The sequence below is a fragment of the Netta rufina genome (genome assembly GCF_964035555.1).
Source record: "Netta rufina genome assembly, chromosome: 14".
In the NCBI taxonomy this organism is placed as follows: Eukaryota; Metazoa; Chordata; class Aves; order Anseriformes; family Anatidae; genus Netta; species Netta rufina.
Window position 1 is genome coordinate 8,911,331 of NC_140137.1, and position 25,115 is coordinate 8,936,445.

Here is a 25,115-nt window from a genome sequence, read left to right on the forward strand (position 1 = left end):
AATGATAGAGAAAAAGCTCCATCACAAAAGTTTACCCAGCTTTTAGCACAAATAGAAAGACTTTGCCTGGCAACACGGCCAAGTAACTAATAGTCCTTCACTCTCCTCAGCCTTGTCGTTGAGCTTTCAGCTGCAGGTTTTGGCCTACAGTTCTGATACACGTACTAAGGTCCTAAGTATATTGTCAGAAAATAAAAATCCATTAACTATTTCACAGAGCAGCTGAGAGCCATAAAAAAGGCAAGAGCAGATTAGATCACCAGCAACAAAAAACACATTGACTCTGTGAGGACTTTTATGAGACCAGTAATCCAATGTCTGTTGTTCCACAGCTTTCCATATTTCATGTGTCTGCACAGGAGTGGCTGGGCAGAGAAAATAGGGCAGGGAGATATTTTGTTTTGTTTGCTAAGTTCTCAGCAGGCATTTCTGAGCTTAGAAGATTTTACCTCAAATCCTGTTAAAAAGAAAAGCATCTGCCCAAACTGTGTTGTGCTTGGACTATTTTTAATGTATAACCACATCCATGATGAACAAAATATTATTACTGCAGATGCTGCTGAAATTATCTCACACCAGCACAAGACCAATTGATTTTCTTACTCAGCAGAACCAGAAACAGCATTTGACCCTGACTTACACCTTCTGCCAATGACTTCGATTCACATTTTTGTTTCTCCTTGGGGTCCTAGAACACTGTAAGATCTCACACCTTCTTCCTGAACAGTCATGCAAAAGTTGGTTCTTTTTCCCCTCTTCACTTGTTCCAGGCACTTTATACTGTACCATTACAATCTCAGTCATGATTAACAATAAGGTTACCAAAACTGCACAGAGAATTGGATTCTAACTGTGCACTTAGAAGTAGTACCTGATAATGTGCCAAAAGATCATCTGCCAATAATTCTGTGCATAAAAACAGCAAAAATTTTGCTTTATCATTTCTTATGAAGACTGTATCAATAGTTTGAGTTCATTACCTGTAACTAATGTGAGGTTTTCCTTTCTGTAATCCATGTGATTTTACCTCTCATCATTTATTATCTTTTCTGTTAAATGCAGAAAATTGACTAAAAAATGAATGATTAATATGACTGAGGTATGAATACAAAAAATGTGTGCACTTGTGAAAGCACACAAAATACAAAAAGAAGGACTGATAGGGAAAGTATACATTAATTGCTACAGAGTACCCCATATGGAAATTTCATTTGAATGAATTAAGACAAACAAAATGGCCCAAGATAAGGTCTCAAGAAGACTGAGAAGAGAACTGGAACCTTAAAATACACAGATGACAGAGAACTGTGAAATTCAAGAAATTCTGATCCTAGTCACCTGTGACCAGCAGGTACATGAGCTGATCCCAGTAAGTACAAGGTTATGAGAGTGTGAGTGAACAAAATCTGTAAGAGAATGAGTAAGAGTGGGAAATTTCAAAGATTTTGCAGGATTTTAGCACTTTTCCTTCTTTGAGATCTTGCATTCAGTTCTCTTATATAAATTTCTTACACATAAATTCTAGATTCTTCTCTGTGAAACCTTGTTTGCACATGGGGTCAGGTCCTGAGAGGGTGAAGGTTCTATCTGAAAAGCTGAGTCATAGCAATAGCCAGAAGATGATGTAAACCTTGCTGGAACCAAGGGAAAATTAATAAAATAAAATAAAATAAAATAAAATAAAATAAAATAAAATAAAATAAAATAAAATAAAATAAAATAAAATAAAATAAAATAAAATAAAATTAAATTAAAATAAAATAAAATAAAATAAAATAAAATAAAATATGTGGAGAGGCTCAGAGAAGAACAGTAACTTCTACAACCCAGAGAGGGTTAAAGACACAGTTGTACCAACTCCAGATCTACTTCCCCACACATACATGTATATAGACATCAAAACCAGCTCCTGCACCCTTCTCTGGAGTTCCTCACAGTCTCTAGCACTTGCTGCTGCTATTGCTGCTGGAGAACAGGACTAGGAATAGCTCCAGGTAGCTGGAGGAGTTGCAAGGAGCCCAGCAAGAGGGAGATGAGATGGGAGCAGTCAGCAGCACCTTGCAGATGGGAACAGCAGAAGAGAAAGAGGCAGTGGTGAACAGACCATAGAAAATACAAGTACTGTAATATCACATACAGTATTAACACAGGGCTTGACAGCACAACATTGTACAGATTGACAAGCCTGAGTGAAACAGTGATCAAGTTAGTAAGAAGATGACACTACTGAACATACCTGCCCAGTTCAGGGCATTTAAGCCAAGCTTCAGCAATGCTGAGATAGCACTGTTCAGATTTACTAGTGCAACAAGCTCACCTCCAATCTACAGTAAATAAGAGAATCCAAGACAGAGTACTTAAAAGGGGAAGCAAAGAAAAGGGAAGATACAAGGTACGTGAATGGGGCAGATGATGACCAGAAGCCCAGAGGAAGGAATTAAAAATGCTGGCTGTCACTCAGCAAGAAGAAGAGGAAAAAAGTTCCCTGGAGCTGAGTTGGGGGTTTTGAAAATGAGACAAGAAAAAAGTGAGATGGTGACAGAAGCTCATGATCATGCTATAAAAGCAGGAATTCAGGAGAACTGGGTTCTGTTGACAGTTACATCAAGGGCTTTGTGATTTCTGGAAAGTTCTTAATTGGTTCCTAAGATGTCAGCAATATCTGGGCTCAAATGGCTACTAAAAGGCTAAAAGTACTACTGCAGAGTATACATGGATATTCTTAAGGAAGTATGTACATATACATATGTAAAATTTACTATTGGTAATGGGTTCCAAAGGGAGAAAACTGGGTGTTTTTTGTTTGTTTTTAACTAGATACTAAGCATATATGTTTTCAAACTTCTCTTCGGGATTCTTAAAACCTTTGTGACACCAAATATTTGTGTTTTGACTTTAGTAAGAGTTCAGTATTCCTTTCCTTGAGCACAAGAGTCCTTACTGAATAGGCTGTAGTGGCTGACAAAACAAAATATTCTTTCAAAAGCTAGACTATATCTAGTGTTTACCACTAACTAGTACTACAGTATTAATGCAGATTTGCCTTACACATTCTGTACAGATTTTTCATGCAGCAAACTCATTATTTTGTACAGAGGGAAGACCCATACTGGATGTATCTGTTCCTGCAACAGCAGGCAATGGCTGCTGTGAGGCAGCATGCAGAGTATCCTGCCTGGTGCTCAGCTGCTCTTCCAGAAGAGCACGTTCCCACAGGTTGTATCTGCCAACCTTACAGGGATACATCTGTTAGTCCTAGCACACTTCAAGTGACACTAGACATGCAGCTTTTAACAACTCAGCTGAGCTCAGTTTATTTTTTCCATCCATGAACAGAGATACCAGAGCAGGACACAAAAGACAGAGCTCTGATGATAAGCTCTGATGATGATATCAGATGTATCCATTGAAATCAGTACCATTTCCTTGCACTAGTCAAAACATCATTCTCCACAAACAGCCAAAACTTAGAGATCTTGAAGTACAATCCACGGAGAAGAAGGTCACATGTCCCCAGCCATTACCAGAGTAGACAGGGCAAGCAGTGTTTTTATCTTCTGCGGAAACAGAGCCAATATCTAACCAACAAAGTCTAGGTTCATGAGATCAAGAAAGGCAGCCTGCCTTTCCTCCTGGAAAGGACGCAATAGGAACAGCAGACTGAGTCTGGACCCTATATTAGGGGGTTACATATTTCAAAACAAATAGTTGTAGAGTATAACCTGAAAACTCTTCTGGGAATCTCCTGACATACCAGGTACCACTTTGTTCGGCACCTTTCCTATTGAACTTGGTCTTAGAAGTTGGTAGGTGCTGAACACCAGTGAAAAGCTCTTCCTAATTATTAGGATCTTCCTTCTCTTACCAGTCTATATGCATCATGACCCATTTGTAGTTGAGAGGCACTGGCTTTTAGCTTCAGTAGCTAAAGGAGCTTGTCTTAGAGAATAAAAAAGTACTTCGTAAACAGACCCAGCCCTTCTAATGTATTCCAAGTGACAGACTCTACTTTGCTCAGTCTCACACAAACATTTCTCAACATCTCTTAAAATTTCTATCTTTTTTGAACAGAAGTGGCAAAAAACAGATCTTGATAGTCTTAGTACCATCTTTTCAATATTCCCCCAGGTCCACTACATATTTGACTGATGGATCCTCAGACACATTTTTCTTACTGATGGACACATCTTCTGGGTAGCTTCCCTCCTCATCTCAGTCTATTCACAAAATCCCACTTACATTAAAACAAATTGTTTTAGTTCTGTTCCAACATTTATTTGCATTTCATAAAGAGATAATAGGAGTTGCTGATGCTTTCAACAGCCCCAGTCCAGGACCCTCCTGCCTGGCTGCTGGAGCCCAGTGTCCATGGACCTGGGGTCTCTGCCCAGGCTAAGGAATGTGGCTGCCACTTTCCTCTTATCGAGTTCAACCAGTAGTAATGCTGAGCACATACCCCAGAGGTAAACAGAAACATACAGGGCTGGTAACACACACTGCCACAAACATGGCTCTTCCTTGAACAGCACCCACCCACAGGACCCAGATAAATCACAAGTTCCAATAGACATCCCCTCCTCTGGGGCTTGAAGGGACAAGAAGCCACTGGTGCAGGCACACACACAGCACTCTCCAGGTTCACAAGCACACACATGGTCTCAGGTCCCCTGAGGACCAGAACAGTCCCTCTGTCTCCTCCAGCACCCATGCCTGGATTCCAGCCCCAACCCATCCCGCATGTCCCCTGTTCATCAGCCGGTCAAGCTTGGTGCTTGCTGCAAAGACACACTGTTCACACTATGGCCTCCCAAACCACTGTCTGTAGGACCCTCAGGTTTACATCCTTAACTGCTGCAAAATCCTAGTTTGCCTGCACTTTCTTGATTGCCCATCAATCCTTGTGACTGACATTGTTTCTGGTTATTGTCTTCATTAATGCTTACTGGTCAGGTTTTATGTCTCTGTATGTTTAACTCCATACCTTTCTTTATCATCCCAATTTGGAAAGGTCTTTAGTCAGATAGTCTTACTAAAAAAAAAATTCTTACACTCTCCAAATCCTTACCAATTAGTGTAAGTGACAAGGACAAGAGTCAAGGGGCACAAGCTGAAACACAGGTTCTGCCTGTGCATAAGGAAACATTTCATTACTGTGCAGATGACTAAGCCCTGGCAAAGGTTGTCCAGAGAGGTTGTGGAGTCTCCCTCCTTATAAATACTCAAAAGGCATTTGGACATGGTCATGGGATCATTTGGGCTCCTATGCAATGCATCCCTGTACCTTCTGCACTGACATTAGGGACTCTCCCTTTCCCTACTCCCTGGTCCTGGCCTGGACATCGTTTTTCCTTTGCTCCCACTCTTCCTGTTCTCAGTTTCCTTTCTCAGTTCCAGCTCCAACTTTGATCTGGACCACAAGTAGACAACTGCAATTACAAGAAGGTCCTGCCAGCTCTTGGCTGAAACAGGGCTCTTTGTTGCCAGGACTTGGAGGGAACTGAGCTTTCCAGCTCTTGCAAGGGTCTAACAAGTTCAGTGAACAAGAATTTCTCAAAAGCTTAGAACTCAGCCAACTTGAGGAGAGACCTCAACAGCTACCTAACATGACACAAAGATTATCTCTTAATAAATATCAAGTCTTTTTTTCCAAAATATGCCTTGCTAAAGTTTTTAATGGAAAGTTCAGCTACATTTTCACCACTCTCAGCCTGAGAAATGACCAAACTGTTCAGTCAAACTTGTCTAATAGGCAACCCCTGGTTCACATGTATCACCACTCAGGAGGCCTAGAGGGTTTTATAATAAATAGCACCAGACCACTTTTATACTAAGCAGTGGTATGAACACAGCCTGAAACTCTGAAAGGTTTTCCTTCACTCAATAATGGAAAGAGACGGAAATACAGAAGTGCCTAACTCCAAGTTAGTCATTTGAATCGCTTTCATTAAACAAACAAACAACCACAAAACAACAATAATTAGAAAGTTGCTCACGTTTCTGAATCTCCTTTCATCTGCTGCTGAAGTAACAGAGTTCTCTTCAGGTGACACATATATGACTAGAACAAAATGTCCTCCATATAAACAAAATAGGTCTACTGCTACAAGCAAATGCAGCTTGAACACAAGATGCTATATATACACTAATTACTACTATGCAGTCTCTCTCTGTAAAAGTATTTTGAAAAACATTCTGTTTAGAAGAATTAATATTAGATTAAAAATGCACTGTATTAAGTAACCCAACACTATAATAGTAAGCGTTTCTTTCAGACAGAACAATTTTATATATAAAATTCTCACAGCTTTATTGGAAGCATGCCAGGCTTGTGCATTAGCAGCAGCCAAACATCCACTAGGAACAGTCTAATTGTACAGCATCATGGATGATAAATATCATATTTCTCCTATCTGTGTAAAGGTGGCTGGAAGCCCTTGGTACAGCAAGACAAAGTGTATCACGAGACAGTGTAATATATATTTGTTCGCTATTTTGATGCATTTTAAATAGCCACAAGCGATGGAAGTCTTCCAGAATGCACACCAAAATCTCTTATTCCCAGAATGTGATTTATAGAGATCCAATGTATTTTATATACATGAGAAGAAATGTGGCAGTGTTTTCAGAGAAAAAAAAAAAAAAAAGTATAGCTATTTTAACTCACTTCTTTGACACTCCAGCTCTATCTTGACTTGTGTTCTACTGAATCAGTTAGGAGGAAATAAGGACATTTAAAGGTTTTGGAAATTGAATGTCTTTGTCTTTTTCAATGATTTGGACTGTCATGAAATGGCAATCGTGACTCCTTAAGTCTTCTGGGTCCAGAAAAAAAAGTGCTGTCTCATTAAACAAAAGGACATCTTCCTTCTCTAATGTGAGAAAAGCATCACTGACAGCTGCAAGCTGTCTAATCTTGAATACTATAAAATCCTATAAAATTTAAACTTTTCCATGAGTTTTGCAATAGTGTAATCTCAGATAATAAACCCCAGGCTGTGAAGTGAGGTGAAAGATGCTTGCAGGTGCTCACTTACAGGACTTCAGTTTGGATGGACAGGTGTGGTGGCCACCATCACAAATAAAGCTACCTCTTAATTAGTATTAACAGTACAGTGCAGGCATAGGTCTAGGTAGGTACAGGCTTATTTTGGAGTATTAGCAATGATTTTCAGTAAATTGAATTTTATATTAAATTAGAATGATACTTAAACTAAGTGCACTACAAACCAGCCCCCTCTCTTATTCTTTAATCTTAGTGGTATGTCAAATCTGGCAGATATCTCTACTACATTAACGTGTCTACTTCTTATGTGCTGGTTTCAACAAATTCACAAAATGTTACTTAGAAGAAGAAAAAGAAAAAAAAGAGAGAGAGAGAAAACCACATAATGTATCCTTTTGAATTATACCCAAACAATACCATACATAGAAGGATGAAATTATTCAGCATGTATCGTGTATGAAAACTGACATTTCCTTTCACCAGCTTTCTGATGAAATTTGTAATTGTTTTTTTTTTTTTCCCAAACTGACGCAGATTACAATAATTGCTTCTAATCCCTTTCCATCAACTTTACTAGAATAAAGTTACCAACAACCAACTGCTAGAGTTACCAACAGGTCCAAGACAGAGTAACAGAAGCTGTGGATTTGCCAGCAGAAAGAGCATTTAAAGGGAAGAGTAGTATTACCTTATAAGATGTAGCATATACACCATAGATTCTTATACTACACAGTACAAACTAGTAGCTGCAGTAAAGCCATTTCCACACCTCCTCACTGAATAAGGACACCACTCCACAGAATATCTCTCCTCTTCCCTGCTTACAGCAATCCTAGAACCCTGAGTGCACAAGGCCATCAGCTTATTCAAATAATTAAGCTCATCATTTATATACTGCTGATTTATCCTATGAACTCCCATTTAATAAGAAGAGAGAGAAAAAAAATAGTTTAAAGGTAAGATATAGACTTCTTGTGGGGACTGAATTATTAAAATAAGTGCTTTCTATTTTCTAGAAAACGCTTGTTATACTGTAGGAAAAAAAAAAAAATCAAAATCGCTTATTGAGTTTACATGGCAACATTTTGGTTGCAGGGATGCGGGGGTGGCCTCTGTCAGCAGAGCCCAGCAGCTGCCCCATGTCAGATAAGAGCCAGTTTCAGCCAGCTCCAAAATGACCTGCTGCTGGCCAGAGATGAGCCAATGAGCTTGTTTGTGTCTCTGTGAGAGCAGATTTAAGAAAAGGAAGAAAAAAAAAAAAAACTGCTGTGCAACAGCAGCTGGAATAGAAGAGTGAAAACCAGCCTTGCAGACACCAAGGTCAGTGCAGAAAGAGGGCAGGAAGTGCTCCAGGCAGGCAGCAGCAGTTCCCCTGTGGCCTGTGGAGAGGCCCCTGGTGGAGCAGGCTGTCCCCCTGCAGCCCATGGGTCCCACATGGCGCAGATCTCCACGCTGCAGCCCTTGGAGGAGCCCCTGGTGGAGCAGGTGGATGTGGCCTGGAGGAGGCTGTGGCCCATGGAGAGCCCCTGCAGGAGCAGGCCCTGGGCCAGAGCTGCAGCCCATGGAGAGGAGCCCACAAAGGAGCAGGGGACCTGGGGGGAGCTGCCACCCATGGGGGACCCGTGCTGGAGCAGTTTTCTCCTGATAGATGGATCCTGAGGTATGGACCCATATGGTTCTTGAAGAGCTGCTGGCTGTGGGCACCCCATGCAAGATCAGTTCAGGAAGGACAGCATCCCGCGGGAGGGACCCCATGTGGAGCAGGGGCAAAGAGTGACCATGAAGGAGCAACAGAGACAAAGCATGAGGAACTGGTTGCAGTCCCCATTCACCATTCCCCATGCCACTTGGAGGAAAGATGTAGAAAAGGGTGGATGGGGGGTAAAGGTGTTTTTAGTTTGAGTTTCTCACTTGTCTAGCTTGTTAGTAATATGTAATAATTTCTCTAATCTCCCTGTGCTGAGTCTGTTTTGGCCATGATGATAATTGTAGGGTGATCTCCCTGTCCTTATTTCAACTCTTGAACTCTTTTCATCATATTTTCTCCCTCTATCCCTTTGAGGAGGGGGAGTGAGAGGGCCGTTGTGGTGGACATCAGCTGCCTAGCAGGGTAAAACCACCACAAAGAGAACTTGAGATTACAGTCAGAAGTACAAAGCTACTTTCAGATACTGAAACTTTGCCTAAAGCTAGGTACATGTATTTTGGTTCACATGGCTGTGTGGCAAAGCAGAGCTTCCTAAACTTGTGTTATTGACTATAATTTTCACTGTAGTCACTGCTGGAGGCAGCTCAGTGCAACCCAGCAGAAGCCACTGGCTGTGCATCTGACAGGAGTTCAGATGTCCTGGCATGAATTCCAGATCTTTCACAGTTTGAGCATCTGTTGGGAAATATACAGACATCAGGAACCCCTGTAAACTCAGTGCAGATTTTTAAAATGGCATCGTTTTCAGAAAGGCTAAAACAACTTCTGAATGTTTACATTTTACCACATTGCAGAGAATTACAGGAAAAAAAAAGGTTAGAAAGGACCTCAGAAGCTCTCTACTTCCATCTTCTACTCTAAGCAGAGTAGATTGTGTTGCCCAGGGCCTTTGCCCAATCAGGGTTTGAGCACCTCAAAGGATGGAGATCCCAGCACCATTCTGGGTCCTGTCCCTGGGTTGCACCCTTCACACAACAAGCAATTTCTTCTTCGTGTCCAGCAAGAATTTCCCTTCCTGCAACTTGTAACTATTTCCTCTTTCTCTGTCACTGCAATACCCTTTAGGTAGTGGAAGACTACTATTAGATCCTCTTGCACAATTTTTGTTTTTTCTTGTTTTTAAATCAAGTTAAACTCCAACAATGGCTGTTTCCAAAGTTTCACAAGAACCTAAATTACCTACATTAAAGAACATTGGCCCCATTTCCTAGATGACAATATAAACAATACAAAAGAGGACCCACTGGATTTGGACTATTCTTTCATGCAGCGCGGACTTACAGCTCCAGGCCCATCAGTTCAGAGTTCTTTTTTTTTTTTTTTTTTTTTCCAGAATAATCTGGTTCCTCTTTGAGCAGCCTGAATGAAGAAAAGATGTTTCCTGAATCATATCATTGCAATAGTAAAAGGCCTCACCAGACAAAGAGCTCCAAAATGATAACACTCTTCAGTGTGTATGTGTATTCTACACTTATGCTCTGACCCTGATCAAACTGGCATCTTTCCATGTTCTGCATTAACTCAAGTTAATTTTTCTTGTAGTTTTTCAAATAAGGTGAGATGCATTAAAGAGATTGAATGCCTTGTAGAGAAGCGTGATGTTGTAAAAGAGGAGACAGAAACTCACTAATTCTAATCCCTTGACAAATATATAATATAATTAAAACAAACAAAGATGAAAGTGCAAACAGCAGTCCAAAACCAACTACCCTAAATCCTTTGAAGGTATTCCAGTTGACAACTCAGATTAGACAAGTCATTTACTAGTGTGATTTTACTTCAAAAAAAAAAAAAAAAAAAAGTGAGAGAAGGAGGCAGTCATCTCTTCTCTTACTGGAAGGAGGAAATCTTCTTTTATCACCAGGTTTCCTTCCTGGCAATATTTGATTGAAAACAAATAACTTCAGAGTTCAATTATCTTCCCTGTATCCATGATTGCCCAACTCATAAACAAACAAAGAAACAAAAACAAATGAAGGATTCACTTAAAGGGATATATTGATGACAGAACTGATACAGGCCAAACTGCCTGAGACTAGGGTTTTACAAAGAAGAAAAATGAGTGAACAGGAGAAAGTATATTCACAACATCACATTTTAATGATTCCTGAAACATTGTGGATTTCTTCATAATGTAAACCTGTATGAGCTAAATAGCAGGCTGATAAATATAAATAGCAGAATTAAGATTATTTGAATTAATTTGGCTAGACTTTCTTTTCCTTTTGAAGGAGGGGGAGACTGAAGACTGAGGGATAGAGGAAGAATGGGTAATTGCAAGCAAATGGGATTCTGGCTAAAAATCTGAAATCCTTTTAAAAATTAAACATCTCAGCCTGCATCACTGCAAGGGTCTTTTGAGTTTACAATATAAAATGTTAAATCAGTCCTGTTTCAGCACCTTTAGTAATTCTTGTGTTCTTTGCAAGATCTGTCTTTTCACCAGATTTTATCATGAAACAACCAACTAATCAATTACCCTGAGCAGCAAAGTGCTGGTGCTTAACCAGTATTCTTAAATTTTGCATTTTCTCCTAAACAAAGCTCCTTGAATTCTGTAGCTCTTTCTAACTAAATGCCAGATCTTTTGTGGTTTTGGTAGGTTTTGTATCTTAAGATGAATGATTATGGAAAACATAGGAACCTGTTTCTAAGCAAATGTATAATTTAGATTTTTTTTTCTTTCCAAAAAGAATAATTCAGAAGGCTATATAGGAAAACAACAACAAAAAAACAAACAAACAACAAAAAAAAACCTGTCTAGAAGTCCATGATGTGTGCATTTTCAGATAGAAATTCCTTGACATCACAAATCTTATGGATAGATCAGACTCCCACAGAGTATGAAGTCGCTAAAAGCTTTTCTTCCATCAACTCATTTTTCTCCAAACTCATTTATTTTTAATCTCCACCTCACTAACTTCAACTGAGCAACAGATGTCCAGCGACATTTGACTAGTGTTGTAGACACAAACATAAAAGCCAAAAGTTCTGCTAAATCCTGTAACTTTAAAATGGCTTGCTTCATCTAGCTGCTGTTCTCTCAATTTTTTTTTAAACCAAAGGCTTAAACTTGTTAAGTCTCATAAAGGAAAAAAGAAAAAACAGTGAAAGACAAAATTTTAAATTTCATCTCTGTAGTCCACAAGCATTTACTCACACTTCAGCAACATCTGTCTATGTCACACATTTGCAGCCCAGCACCACACTCTCTCCTAGGAACTGCCCAAGAGTATTATTTCCAGTGGGAATCCTCCTGGAGGATACACTCTGTATTCTAGAAGTTGCAGTATTCATCCCTCATCATCCTACAGCTCTGTACAGTAGGGCAGAGCTATCACACCCCCTATTCTGTGATGCCCTACTAAGGGCATCACAGAATCATGGAGTTCTTGAGGTTAGCAGGGATCTCTTGGTCCATTTGGTCCAATACCCTGCTCAAGCAGGGCCACCCAGAACAGAGTGCCCAGGACCGAATGGCTTTTGAACATCTCCAAAGGGGAGACTCCACAACTTCTCTGTATAACCCGTATCAGTGCTGCATTACACTCACAGTAAAGAAGTGTTTCCTGATGTTCAGAGGGAACCTCCTGTGCTTCACTTTACACCCACTGCCTCTTGTTCTGGCACTGGACACAACTGAAAAGAGCCTGGCTCCATCTTTTTTACACTCTCCCTTCAGATATTTACACACATCAATGAGATCTCCCCCATGAGCTGAAGAGTCATTCAGCTCTTTTCCAGGCTGAAGAGTCCCAGATCTTTCAGCCTTTCCTCAAAGGAGAGATGCTCCAGTCCCTTAACCATCTTAGTGGCTCTTGCTGGACTCTCTCCAGTAGCTCTATATCTCTCTTGTACTTGGATTCATGGGATCTGACAAAATGAGAAGTCTGAAATCAGGCCTTATGCCATAATACTATAGGTCTGATCACACCCCTGTGAATTTAATATCATGCAATGAAAACTGCTTTAACCATAAGGATATTGTTCCAATCCCTATATAACTGTTGTCTACAAAGCAGAGACTGACAGCTATTTCAAGTGCATCCCCAAAACATGTAAGAAACAACTATGCAGTTCAAAAGATCCCTGTAAAAATGTAAAAATGTAAAAATGCCTCTCTCAGCTCCTGCTTCCTACACAGGAATAGAACAAGTGATGAGGAACAGAACTTCTTGGAACCTACATCCCCATGTTTCTTAAAAGAACATCATGAACTTTCATTTTGTAGACCAATCATACAAAGGTGTTTTACTTTGAGAAGACAGCTTTTTCAGAACAAGAAACAAATGAAAAGCCTCTAAACAAGGTGTCAGGGAGAAAACATCCATCAGACTGGGACAAGCCGAGGGAGGGATGGAAAAAATAAGCAATCAGAATAAATAATAATAATAATAATAAAAAAAAAAATCATCCCATTGGAAAAAGAAAGAATCCAAAGAACAAAAATATGTTCTTAGAGAGGCTGATCAAAGACTGGAGAGTAAAAATCTCTTTTCTCTTAATGTACCTTCTTTCTCCGATATTTACTGCCTACTTGCTACGTTTGTCAAATCTGCTTTTATTCTCCATATGCCTCTGATAGTATCAAGTCTTTGAGATTTTATCCTGCCCTTTTCTTTGCTTTAAAAATCTCAACTGAATCTTGTAATTCCTATGAGCCTGCTTGCTTGTCTTTTCAGTTTTGGTGTTGGGTTTTTGCTGTTAATCTTTTGATTAACTGTGACTTCAAATAGTCCACAGCAAGCGTAACTCTAAGCAAATGGATGGTAGCATAAGTAGTTGGGCTACTGTAATAATATTTTCTAAATAAAACCATATAGCACCATTTGGAAGAGTGTCACCAGCAAGTCGAGGGAGGTGATCACCCCCCTCTATTCAGCCCTGGTGAGGCCACACCTGGAGTATTGTGTCCAGTTCTGGGCTCCCCAACACAAGATGGACATGGAACTACTGGAGCAAGTCCAGAGGAGGGTAACAAGATGATCACAGGACTGGAGCACCTGTTGTACGAGGGTTGGCTGAGAAAACTGGGCCTGTTTAGGCTGGAAAATAGGAGACTGAGGGGAGACCTCACCAATGTGTATAAACATCTGAGGGGAGGGTGCCAAGAAAATGGGGCCAGTCTCTTTTCAGTTGTGCCCAGTAAAAGGACAAGAGGCAATGGGCACAAACTGAAGCACAGGAAGTTCCCACTGAATATGAGAGGACAATTCTTTACTGGGAGGGTGACAGAGCACTGGAACAGGTTGCCCAGAGAAGTTGTGGAGTCTCCTTCTCTGGAAATGTTCAAACCCACCTGCATGCCATCCTGCACAATGTGCTCTAGGTGATCCTGCTTGACAGGGAAGTTGGACCAGATGATCTTCAGAGGTCCCTTCCAACTTTGGCCATTTTGTGATTCACTACAGGAAAAACTTGATACCCATCACAGAAATGAATGACATCTAAGAGCCCAATATACAGACTCTCACCTAATTTCGGACAATTAAACTTGTGCATCTTGTCCTAGTGCTGTCTATAGACTATGTCTAAACACAGCAAAAAGAGACAAGATGTCTAGGAGTATAAGATACTCTCAGCAGGTGGCTACGCCTTTCTAATGTGTAAGGCTCAAACATCAAGCATTTACATGGACAAAGTTAGGCAGAAGAAACACCATCTTGGGAAACAACCTTCCCCCCTCCACTTCACCATCACAGTCTTATGATAATACTTTACCTGACCGATCACAGAATCATAGAATGGGACCTTAAAGATCATCTAGTTCCAACTCCTCCCTGTCATGGGCAGGGATGCCACCCACTAGATTAGGTTGCCAAGGGCCTCATCTAAGCTGGCCTTGAACACTTCCAGGGATGGGACATCCACATCCTCTCTGGGGAACCTGTTCCAGTGCCTCACCAACCTCTAAGAAAAGAATTTATTCCTAACATCTCATCTAAATCTCCCCTCTTATAGTTTAAAACCACTCCCCCTTGTTCTGTCATTTTCTGCCTGAGCAAAAAGTTGCTCCCCATCTTTTTTATAAGCAACCTCTAAGTATTAAAAAGTTCCAATAAGGTCACCCCAGAGCTTTCTCTTCTAAAGGCTGAACATCCCCAGCTCTCTCAGCCTTCCTTCATTGAAGAGGTGCTCCAGCCCAATCAATCAACACATTACAATTATGAAGAAGATAACTGCCATCTCAAGAAGTATCAGGCAATGTATTTTCTATCCCCTGGATAGGGAAATATTCCTATCACTCTGTAAAAGGCCTTCTAGAAACATATATAATTCTGGACACAATTTTGCAAGAAATATACATCCACGTGGAAAGAGCAGATACAGAGATGGGATATTAGCATGATCAGACAAGCACAGAGATGACCTCAGGAAAAAAAGAAAAAAAAAAAAGAGGTTCAGCTGTCGTCAAGTAAAGCCTAAGAAAAATGTGGTTGCTTTCTAAGCTATGAAGAAAACAAGCCATAAAGAGGGACAACAATTACTTATTAAAAGAATATTGGTGGCACAAGAACAAGCATCTACAAATTCATAGCAAATAACTATTGACAGGATGTCAGAAGAGAGTTTTTCAAGGCCTTGGAAGAATAACTTTCCAACAGGAATAGTCAGCACAACATAGTGAATTGTGCAATTAAAAGGAGTATTTTTACAAGTTAGATTTAAATTTTTAAATGTGAAGATTTAAGATCAAATGATGCCTGATATAGTAAAGAACTGGACTTGATCCAAATGGTGTTTTCTTGTCTTGTGCTTTCATACAAGACGTACTACTCACATTCACTCTCCCTCGGCCCAGTTCATAATTTAGGCTTCCCCACTCAGCATTGCCTTTAAACATCTCCGAATACAGACACATTACTCTTCACATCTCCTCAAAACCTTTGTCTCAAGCTACTCCTTCTGTCACTCTCCCTTCCACTACTTCTAAAAATAGAACTGCAAGGCAAACATCAGACATGCAAAGGTTCAGCTCAGGCATCTGTAGCCTTTTCTGAACACACTGTTGTTGAACTTTGAAGCTGCATCCTTCTTTGTGAAAGATAATTAGAGTGGTCAGGAAGAGGGAAACCTACTGAATTTCTATTGCTGAATTTTCTTTAACTATCACTGTTTCTAGGATTTTCTTGGCCAGACTCCAAGCCTCCTGACTTCTGTAGCCAAGAAATCTGCCTATATAACAGAATTCTTACAATTTTGCAGTAAGACTGCTGTTTCTGGACATGTTCAGACAGGAAAGAAAAAAAAAAAAAAAAAAAAGTAAGATTGCTTTACTTTTATATTTGGCCATGTTATGAGGCACAGTCCCATCAGAATGAGATGCAGGGAGTGATTAACTCACATGGCTGGTCTTTACTTGTGTGAGTAAGCCACTGATGCTTAGCCTGTAGCAATTCGGCACATACTGCATGCCACTGTCAAAAAGTAAGTGCATCCATTTTTGTCACTTGATATGTATGACACCTTGTGTAAAATGACTCCACTGCCATTACAGTTTACCAGGAAATATTCTCCATTGCTGAAGTTGTGTCTATTTTTTAATGTAACCTAAATATTGATTGCAAAATCACAGAGGAGTTACCCCACTCTGAATCTGCAAATATCTTACAGGCCTTTTATGTACACAATGGACAAAACAAGCAGACAAAAAAACTAAAAATCCATGGCCACATCATGACCCTGAAAACACTCAATGAACTAATGCTTCCTATACTCAGTAAAGCCACCAATGCCTTTGTCTCCAACACAGCAAAGTAGCATTGCAGCGTAAGATGCTTTTCACTTAGCTGTCATATATGCTACATTGAACAAAGAGACAGCAAGATACTGAAAGATATGCAGTTATAGTTCACTGTATTGCTATTACAGCCATATATTGTTCTATTTTTAGATTTAACCTAAATAGAAGATATAAAAGCATAAAATGGTCTCACACTTCTGTATATGTAAAAAGCATTCAAGTCTGTCATTTAAGTCAGAAGCAAAAGAGTACTAAGAATAAAGTAATAAACCTAAATTTTGAAAATACGTTTAATTCCAGGAACTGCAACTAACTTGTAGCATATGTAGACATTTTTCTATCTTCCAAGTACTAAAAAAATGTTTTTATAATATTAAGTATATTTCATAATCCTAAAAAAATATTTTTTAAATTTGTGATTTAAGTTCTGCCTAAATTATAATTTTGGAATTTTTCTTGGTGCCTTGATTTATAACTAAAGGAGTTGCTCCCAATGTCTTTTAAGTATTTGATGATTTCTTTTTGTTACATTTATATTCATAGGCAGTAATAGAATGTGGCCTCCTTTCACTTCAGAGGATAATGTAATATTTATATTTGTAACTCCAAATGAGTTGGTCTGAAAACACTTTAACACAAAATTCAGTCAACACCCAAACTTACAATTTGTTCATTATTGAAATTTCTATTGGTTGATGACAAAAAAAAAATCCTCTTATTTTAATATATAAGGAGTAAAATATTCATCACTAAAAAAGTGATTGTGATATTTCTGCATAGAAATCATATTCAAGACCACAGGGATTTGGAATAAAGAACAGTTTTCAAGAACGAGTTGAAATTCTATTTTCCACCTCAGATAGCTGGAAACTATTTTTCAAGTATCTCTTTAACATAACTCCATTTTATTTTAAAACTTGGTGAAACTAAAGCAGCTACAGAAATGAAAGTACACAAACTGCAGCTTCCACTCACACCTGATTTTAGTAACTTACCATTTTTACAAGAAATATGTAGAACCACAGAACGTTCTGGGTTGGAAGAGACCTTAAAGTTCATCTAGTTCCAATCCCCCTGCCATGGGCAGGGACCCCTCCCACCAGCCCAGGCTGCCCAAAGCCTCATCCAGCCTGGCCTTGAACACCTCTGGGGATGGGGCATCCACAGCTTCTCTGGGCATCATGTTCCATGCGTCACTGCCCTCATAGGGAAGATTTTCTTCCTTATACCTAATTGAAACCTACCCTCTTTAGTTTAAAACTGTTATCCCTTGTCCTGTCACTACGCTCCCTGCTATAGAGTCCTAGAGAGTCCCTCCCCACCTTTCCCGTAGGCCCCCTTTAAGTACTGGAAGCCCAGTATAATATCTCCCCAGAGCCTTCTCTTCTTTAATCCTCTCCAGGTCTCTCAGGCTGTCTTCATAGGAGAGGTGTTACAGCCCTCTGATTATCCTCATGGTCCTCCTCTAGATCCACTCTGTGGTGCCTCTAAGGTCCACGTCCTTATTATGCTGGGGGTCCCAGAGCTGAATGCAGTACATGTAAATTATATATGTGCACGTATGTGTGTGTCGTGGTTTAACCCAGTTGGCAGCTAAACACCACACAGCCGTTTGCTCACCCTCCTCCCTCCCTCTCTGGGATGGGGGAGAGGAACGAGAAAGTGAAGCTTGTGAGTTGAGATAAAGGCAGTTTATTAAGACAAGAAAATAAATAATAATAATAATAGTACTACTAATAATAATGTGTACGAAACAAGTGATGCACAATGCAATTGCTCACCATCTGCTGACCAATGCCCAGCCTAACCCCGAGCAGCCGCCCCCCCACCCCAGCTAGCCACCCCTATATATTGTTCAGCATGCCGTCAGATGGTATAGAACACCCCTTTGGCCAGTTTGGGTCAGCTGTCGTGGGTCTGTCCCCTCCCAGCTCTTGCTACACCCCCAGCCTGCCTGTTGGCAGGACAGAGTGAGAAGCTGAAAAGTCCTTGGCTTGGTGTAAGCACTGCTCTGCAACAATTAAAACATCAGCATGTTACCAGCACTCTTCTCATCCTAATCCAACACATAGCACCCTACCAGCTATTAGGAGGAAAATGAACTCTATCCTAACTGAAACCAAGACAGTGTGTGTGTGTGTGTGTATATATATATATATATATAGTTGAATATCCAGTAAGCAAATCACTATGTTCATCAGCACCAATTTAATAACTGACAAAATTTTGTTTCTAAGGGTAGATAAATTTTCAAAGTCTCCGCCCCTTACTCTTCTGCTCACTCAGTTAATGCATAGGCTTTGGACCTCCTACATGGGTCACACCTACAGTTTCCCATTTCTGCACATAGGAGCTAAGGAAAGAAAATTGTCCCCACCACCACCACCTTCCTAAAATAAAATAAAATAATAAAATAAAATAAAACAAAATAAAATAAAACAAAATAAAACAAAACAAAACAAAACAAAACAAAACAAAACAAAATAAAATAAAATAAAATTTATTTTCCCTACTATGAAAATTTCCTAAAAAGGTGTATCACATTTCAAGTCTAAAAATTCACCTGAATGACTGAAATACAGCAAGATGCAATGAAAAGCACTTGGTTATTCCTGTTAAAGAGATCAGGGATACATTCACATTTTTATTATTACACAGTCTACTAATATGTTAGTAACCTGAGCTTCAAGATCTTGCTCAATAGGAACAAAGACAATAATCAATATATATCACCTTTGTTATGAAAGTTTTTGCAATTATCATCTACTTTCCAGACAAAGATAGATCTAAGACAATATTAGCGTTCCAGCAGAAGACACTTAAGAAATTGCCAAAGAGGTTTTACACCCCATTATAAAGGTACTAACTTAGCCTTTTTTTTTTTTTTCTCAGATCCTCAGAATAATCAAGAGCATTCCTAAAGTGCAGTAAATGTTCAGGTACGAATCCTTCTTTTGATACTGCCAATTACTGTTTTCTCGGACACTACAGTTTCTTACTGGGAGGCACTGACACGTCCGCTTTTGCAAGATTTAGTTATTCCACCCCCTTGCATAGTGAGACATGTCACTATAGAGATTTAAAACTGGTTATGACTTGGTTAAATCCTAGGTAGACCATCAGGAATAAATCAAATAGCATACATTTGAGAAAAGATCTTTCCTTGAGAGTAGAATTTATGTGTGAAAAGTATTCAGAAAATAGGGAAAATATATATATATCACTTTGTCAGCAAGTGAATAAGAGAAGGCATTATAAACTAACTGCTTGGTTAAGGGCAAATAAGGAACCTTTTCTAGAACAAGGGATGACATTAAAATCACTACACAGAAATTCAGGTTATAAAAGGAAGTTCTTTTCAAATACAGTAAAGCTGAATATGTATTTGATTAGCTAAAGAAGTTGCTGAAGCTACCCATATATCTAGGTTCAAAACAGGACTGTCCATTTCTAAGTATTAAAAGGTATAATAATGATTTCAGAACTGAAAATAAATATCATGATTACTGACTTTGTACAATCTCTAATAATTGTTAACTTGGATAAAAACAACTGCGGGTAGCATATTATACCATGTTTGTCTACCAAGGGTTCTCACATATGCCTTGGGAACATCTGGAATCGCTCTTACCACAGAACATTGGTGTGGACGGAGCCAACACTGGTCACAACTCTGTGATCCTAAAAGAACTGACATCTGATTTCTCCTAATGTTGGAACATGAGACATACTGGAGCACCGAGTCTCAGAAACTGTTCCCTGAAGATAAGGGTTCCCCCAGTTGCTTAAACTGAGGCATCAAAAGCTGACCTAACTGAAGAAAAAAATAAATTGCTCTTTAATAATACGTTTAATTTTGGTATAAACCAAATTAAATGACTGAGCCTACCTGAGCAATGCATCTGGTTCATAGTCACAATGATGCTTTTACAGCCTATAGCTGCTAACTAGACAACTAAGTTGCTGTCATACATAATAGAGAAAGTTGATGATCTGAAGGCAAAACATCTCAAAACTTCACAAAAATATACTTCATGTGTTGATGCACAACACTGATTAAAAATATAACCAACGTTACTTTGCATATAAGAACACTGAATCTTGGACAAAATGACACAGTAACGCTCAGAAGATTAAACCTACAACACATCCCACCTTGTAACCTTACACTGTGATGACAATAAGACATAAAAGTAATGAGGAGAAAACAGATTGGTCAGAGGGCCAGAAGAGAATTATTTTAGTTTCACAAAACATGTGGATTGCTTTAAAAGAGAGATGAATGCTAAAAATGACATTTTCTAAAGAGGTGCTGCATATTGAATTCCTGCTATTACAACATAGGCAGAAATTCTCTTTTATCATCCCATGACCATGTTCCACCCTAAGAGAGCTTTTCAGTCAGATCCTGGCTTTACGAAAGATATAAAAGATCCTGAAGTTTCCTCCAGGTGCCATGAAATTACACCTGCTCTCCTGCAAATATGCTCAGTAGCTTCTAGATGGCCACATACTTGGGAGAAAAAAACTGAAAGAAGTACTTACCATGAAGACAGCACTCAAGCGATCACTTTGGACCTGCTGCACTTGGAGGCAGGGTCCTGGCACCTGTAACCCTGAGCCACTGGGAACGTTCCCAGCATCACCATTTGGGATGCTGCTGTTACCATGCCCAAAGCCTACAGATGCCCTGTATAAGTAGGTGTGAGTCAGTTTACCCACACCAGTGACCTCCAGCATGTCCGGTGGGAGGTGGGAGCTGGGAAGCATGTGCACACTGTAGCAATACTTTTCATACTCATCAGCTGGGCAGCAACAGCTGCTGCTGCAGCAGCCTTGGTGGTGACAAGCCCGGCAGTGGCACAGCCGTGCAAGAGCAAGAAAGAGGAGGAACACTGTGAAGATGCAGGAGACACAAGCAAGGGAAACAATCAAGTAGAGGTTTGTAGCGTTGATCAGTGGTGGTGGCTCCCCGTTGTCATCAAAGTCAGGCAAAGCCTGGGGCAGACTGTCAGCCAGCAGGATGCCCACAGTCACCGTAGAGGAGAGTGGCGGGTCCCCATGGTCCCGCACCACCACAACCACCTTGTGCTTGAGGAAGTCAGTGGTACGCATGGAGCGTGTGGTGCGCAGCTCACCGGAGTGTGGTGCCAGGTGGAACAGGGTGGAATCAGAGGAGTGAGCAAGATGATAGGAGAGCCAGGCGTTCTCTGCGTTGTCTTCATCGTCTGCCACCACTTTGGTCACGAGGTAACCCTCATCAGCCAGGCGGGGCACAACTTCCACTGCCACTGAGCCATTCTGGCTGACAGGATATAGAATGGCTGGGGCATTGTCATTCTGGTCTGAGATGTAAACATTCACAGTTATGGCAGCACTCAAAGCTGGTGACCCATTGTCCTTGGCTTCCACTTGGAAATAGAAGCTCCTAAGCTGCTCAAAGTCAAAGGCACGTTTTGCATAGATGCTCCCATTGGCCAAGCTCACAGACAAAAAGCTGGCCAGGGCACTGCCTGCAACTGTGGAATTCCTAAGCATATAAGAGATCTGTCCATTCTCCCCTATATCAGAGTCAGATGCTGAAACCTGGTAGAGAAAAGCACCAAGTGGATTGTTTTCTTCCACAAACACATCAAATGTGTCAGCAGCAAAGACAGGGGGGTTGTCATTCACATCAGAGATCTGCACCCAGAGGGTCTTCTGAGTGGTGATGGGAGGAGAGCCCAAGTCTGTAGCAGTAATGGTGATGTTGTACCCACTGATCAGCTCTCGGTCCAGAAGCCCACTGGTGACCACGCTGTAATAGTTTTCCAGGGAAGGTTTTAACTGGAAGGGAAGGTTATCAGGGATCTGGCAGGTTACTTTCCCGTTCTCCCCAGGGTCCTTATCCATAATACTCAGCAGAGCTATCACTGTGCCAGGAACAGCATCCTCAGGAACGGGACTGGAAAGGGATGCAATTGTTATCTCTGGGCCATGATTGTTCACATCAGTGATCTCCACCAGCAGCTTAGCTGTGCTGGACATAGCAAATGCCCCTTTATCCCTTGCTTCAATAAACATCTCGAGGAGTGGTCTCTGAACAGCTGAAATGTCACTGACTGTCACCTCCCCAGTGTGCGGGTGAATTAAGAACATTCGCTGTAGGTCTACAGCAGTAGTATTGCTAAATGAATACATGACCTCTCCATTAGGACCTTCATCCAAATCTGCAGCATGCACTTGCACTACCAGAGTGCCGTTGGGGGAGTTTTCCAAAACACTTGCCCTATAGACCGATTGTTCGAATTCTGGTGCATTGTCATTGGTATCCAGCACAGTCACAACGACCGTAACATCACCAGACTTTGGAGGATCCCCACCATCTTTGGCTGTAAGAACAAGTCTGTGAGTGGCTTGCTGCTCTCTGTCTAAGGCTTTCTTCAGAACCAATTCAGGATACTTACTCCCTTCCCCACGCATCTGTATTTCCAAGTGGAAATGTTCACTGGGATTCAGGGTGTAATTCTGGACACCGTTGATACCTTCATCAAGATCTTGGGCACTGGGGAGTGCAAACCGTGCCCCGGGTGACAGGAACTCAGGCACATTTATATGATATTCACTTACGGGAAAGATGGGGGAGTTGTCATTTATGTCCAGGACTTTAAATTCCATCCTATAAAGCTCTAGAGGATTTTCTAGGACAAGTTCATAATTCAGAAGACAGGCAGTTTTTAATTCACAAATCTGCTCTCTGTCTATGGGCTCGTTAATAGATAAAACCCCTGTGCTTGCATTTATATTAAAATATTGCTTACTTGAACCGGTGATCATGCGAAATTTCCGGGCTGAAAGTGCAGCCGCATCTATTCCTATATCCTCCGCTATGTTCCCCACAGACGCTCCGCGCTCTGTTCCCTCGGCGATGGAGTACACTACTTGCCCGTTCGCGGTGCAGCAAGTAAGGCACAAGACCATTAAATAGACCCGCATTCTTCCTCCCCTGATCAGCTCCCCGCAGCCCGGTTCGGCAGGAACATAATCCGGTATTTCATCAGACGCCCGAAGTTCCCAGCGAGCGAGCACCGGGACGCACCAACGGGAAAGCGAGAAGTTCCCTGCAGCCGTGGAGGCGCCCCGGCCCCGCGCGGCTCCGCCGCTGCCGCCGTGCGTGGAGAGGCGGCCGCTGCTCTCCGCTCCGTTGCGCTGCGCTCCGCTGCCCCCGCCGCCGCCGCTCGCTGTGGCCGGCCCGGCGGCCCGGCGCGGCTCTTACCGGGCGCACGGCGGCGGCCCGCGGCGGCGGCGCCACCCAGAGGCCGCGGCACCACCTGCGCCGCCGAGGGAGGGGGCTGCGACCCCCCCGCCGCTGCCACCCCGCCGCTCCGTTCCCCCCCTTTTCTTTTTTTTTTTTTTTTTTTTTTTTTTTTTTTTTTTTTTTAAACGCCCCAATGGAGACATGGAGAAGGGACGGGGAGTAGAGGGGTGGGGGGTGAAGGTGGCTCTGGGTCCCCGACTCTGCGGCAGGGCTGGGTTTCCGTGAGGGAAAGCTGCGGAGAAGCCCCCGCTCCCTCCCCCTTTCTGCTCCAGCGAGACGATGCGCCCGCCGCCCGCTATCAGAGTAACAGGGCGGAAAGGAAACGCGTATGAGAAGTGACAAGCATCGGCTAAACATGCGTCAGCACAGTCCCAGCACGCTCTGGCTGAGAACAACATCTCCCAGAGGGGTTTGAAGAGCACAATTAAAGGAGGCAGTCGGCTCTATCCTTGTTAATCTAAAAAGAAGAGGAAAAAAGAGGAAAAGAAAATGAAAGAGACAGAGAGAGACTCTTCCCTGTTTCTTCTTCTAGGCACGGTAAATTAACTCGGGTTATTGGATAGAAGGTGGGTTTCTTCTCTGACAGTCCCAGTCTGATCACCCACAGCCACAGCAGAGCTCCCATCCAACCCACCAAAGCAGGATAGGACAGCTCGGCTGGGCAGGGGGATCCAGGAGGCTGCAGCATGCAAATTACTTGCAGAGAAGTAAATACTGGCGCCAGAAAGCTTTTATATTTAGGACAAGCCCAGGAACTGTTGGAAGACGAGTTGCTATCACACAGAGGTAACAGACCAGGCATGAAAATCAAAGCTGTCTGCTCCCCCGACCCACTAAGCAGGTGAGAGAAGGCAGAATGCACTGCAAAATACCTTCCTGGAGTGACCTTCAGCAGCAATTTACCCCGGCTTTGACCCTGACAAACCCTCTGGTCTCCTGAGATTCCAGCTTCCTTCTTGAGAGCTTATTAACATGAGATCCTGATCAATCAAAAGCAAGAGGCTATAAATGTGCAGCAAGGAAAGATCTTAACCCTTCTGCATCCACTGCTTCTTTATGCAGCTGAGAATTTCTGTGCAAGTGGAGAATATGGTGAAGGGTCTGGAGGAGAAGAAGATGAGGAGCAGCTGAGGTCTCTAGGTTTGTTCAGACCAGAGAAGAAGAGGCTGAGGAGAGGAAGGCCTCATAGCAGCCTGCCTCATAGCAGCTTCCTTGAAAGTGGAGCAGAAAGGCAGGTGCTGATCTCTGCTCTCTGAGGACAGTGACAGGACCCAAGGGAATGGCATGGACCTGCGATGGGAGAGTTAGGCTAGGTGTTAGAAAAAGATTCTTCACCGAGAGGGTTGTCAAGCACTGGAACAAG

At 41.6% G+C, this 25,115-nt stretch overlaps 1 protein-coding gene across 3 annotated transcripts in view; it reads right to left on the reverse strand.

Moving 5' to 3' along the window:
- Window positions 1–25,115, reverse strand: part of LOC311214632 (protocadherin alpha-C2-like) — a gene marked incomplete at its 5' end in the record, with an annotated part of 121,491 nt that overhangs the window by 59,363 nt on the left and 37,013 nt on the right. The window contains one exon of one of the 3 annotated variants that reach the window (XM_084295316.1): window positions 21,001–23,784. The exons of the other annotated variants lie outside the window; for them this stretch is intronic. Coding sequence (XP_084151442.1) covers window positions 21,001–23,430 — 2,430 coding nt within the window. Of the gene's footprint in view, window positions 1–21,000; window positions 23,785–25,115 lie in introns of those variants that run through there. 3 annotated transcript variants of the gene reach the window in all.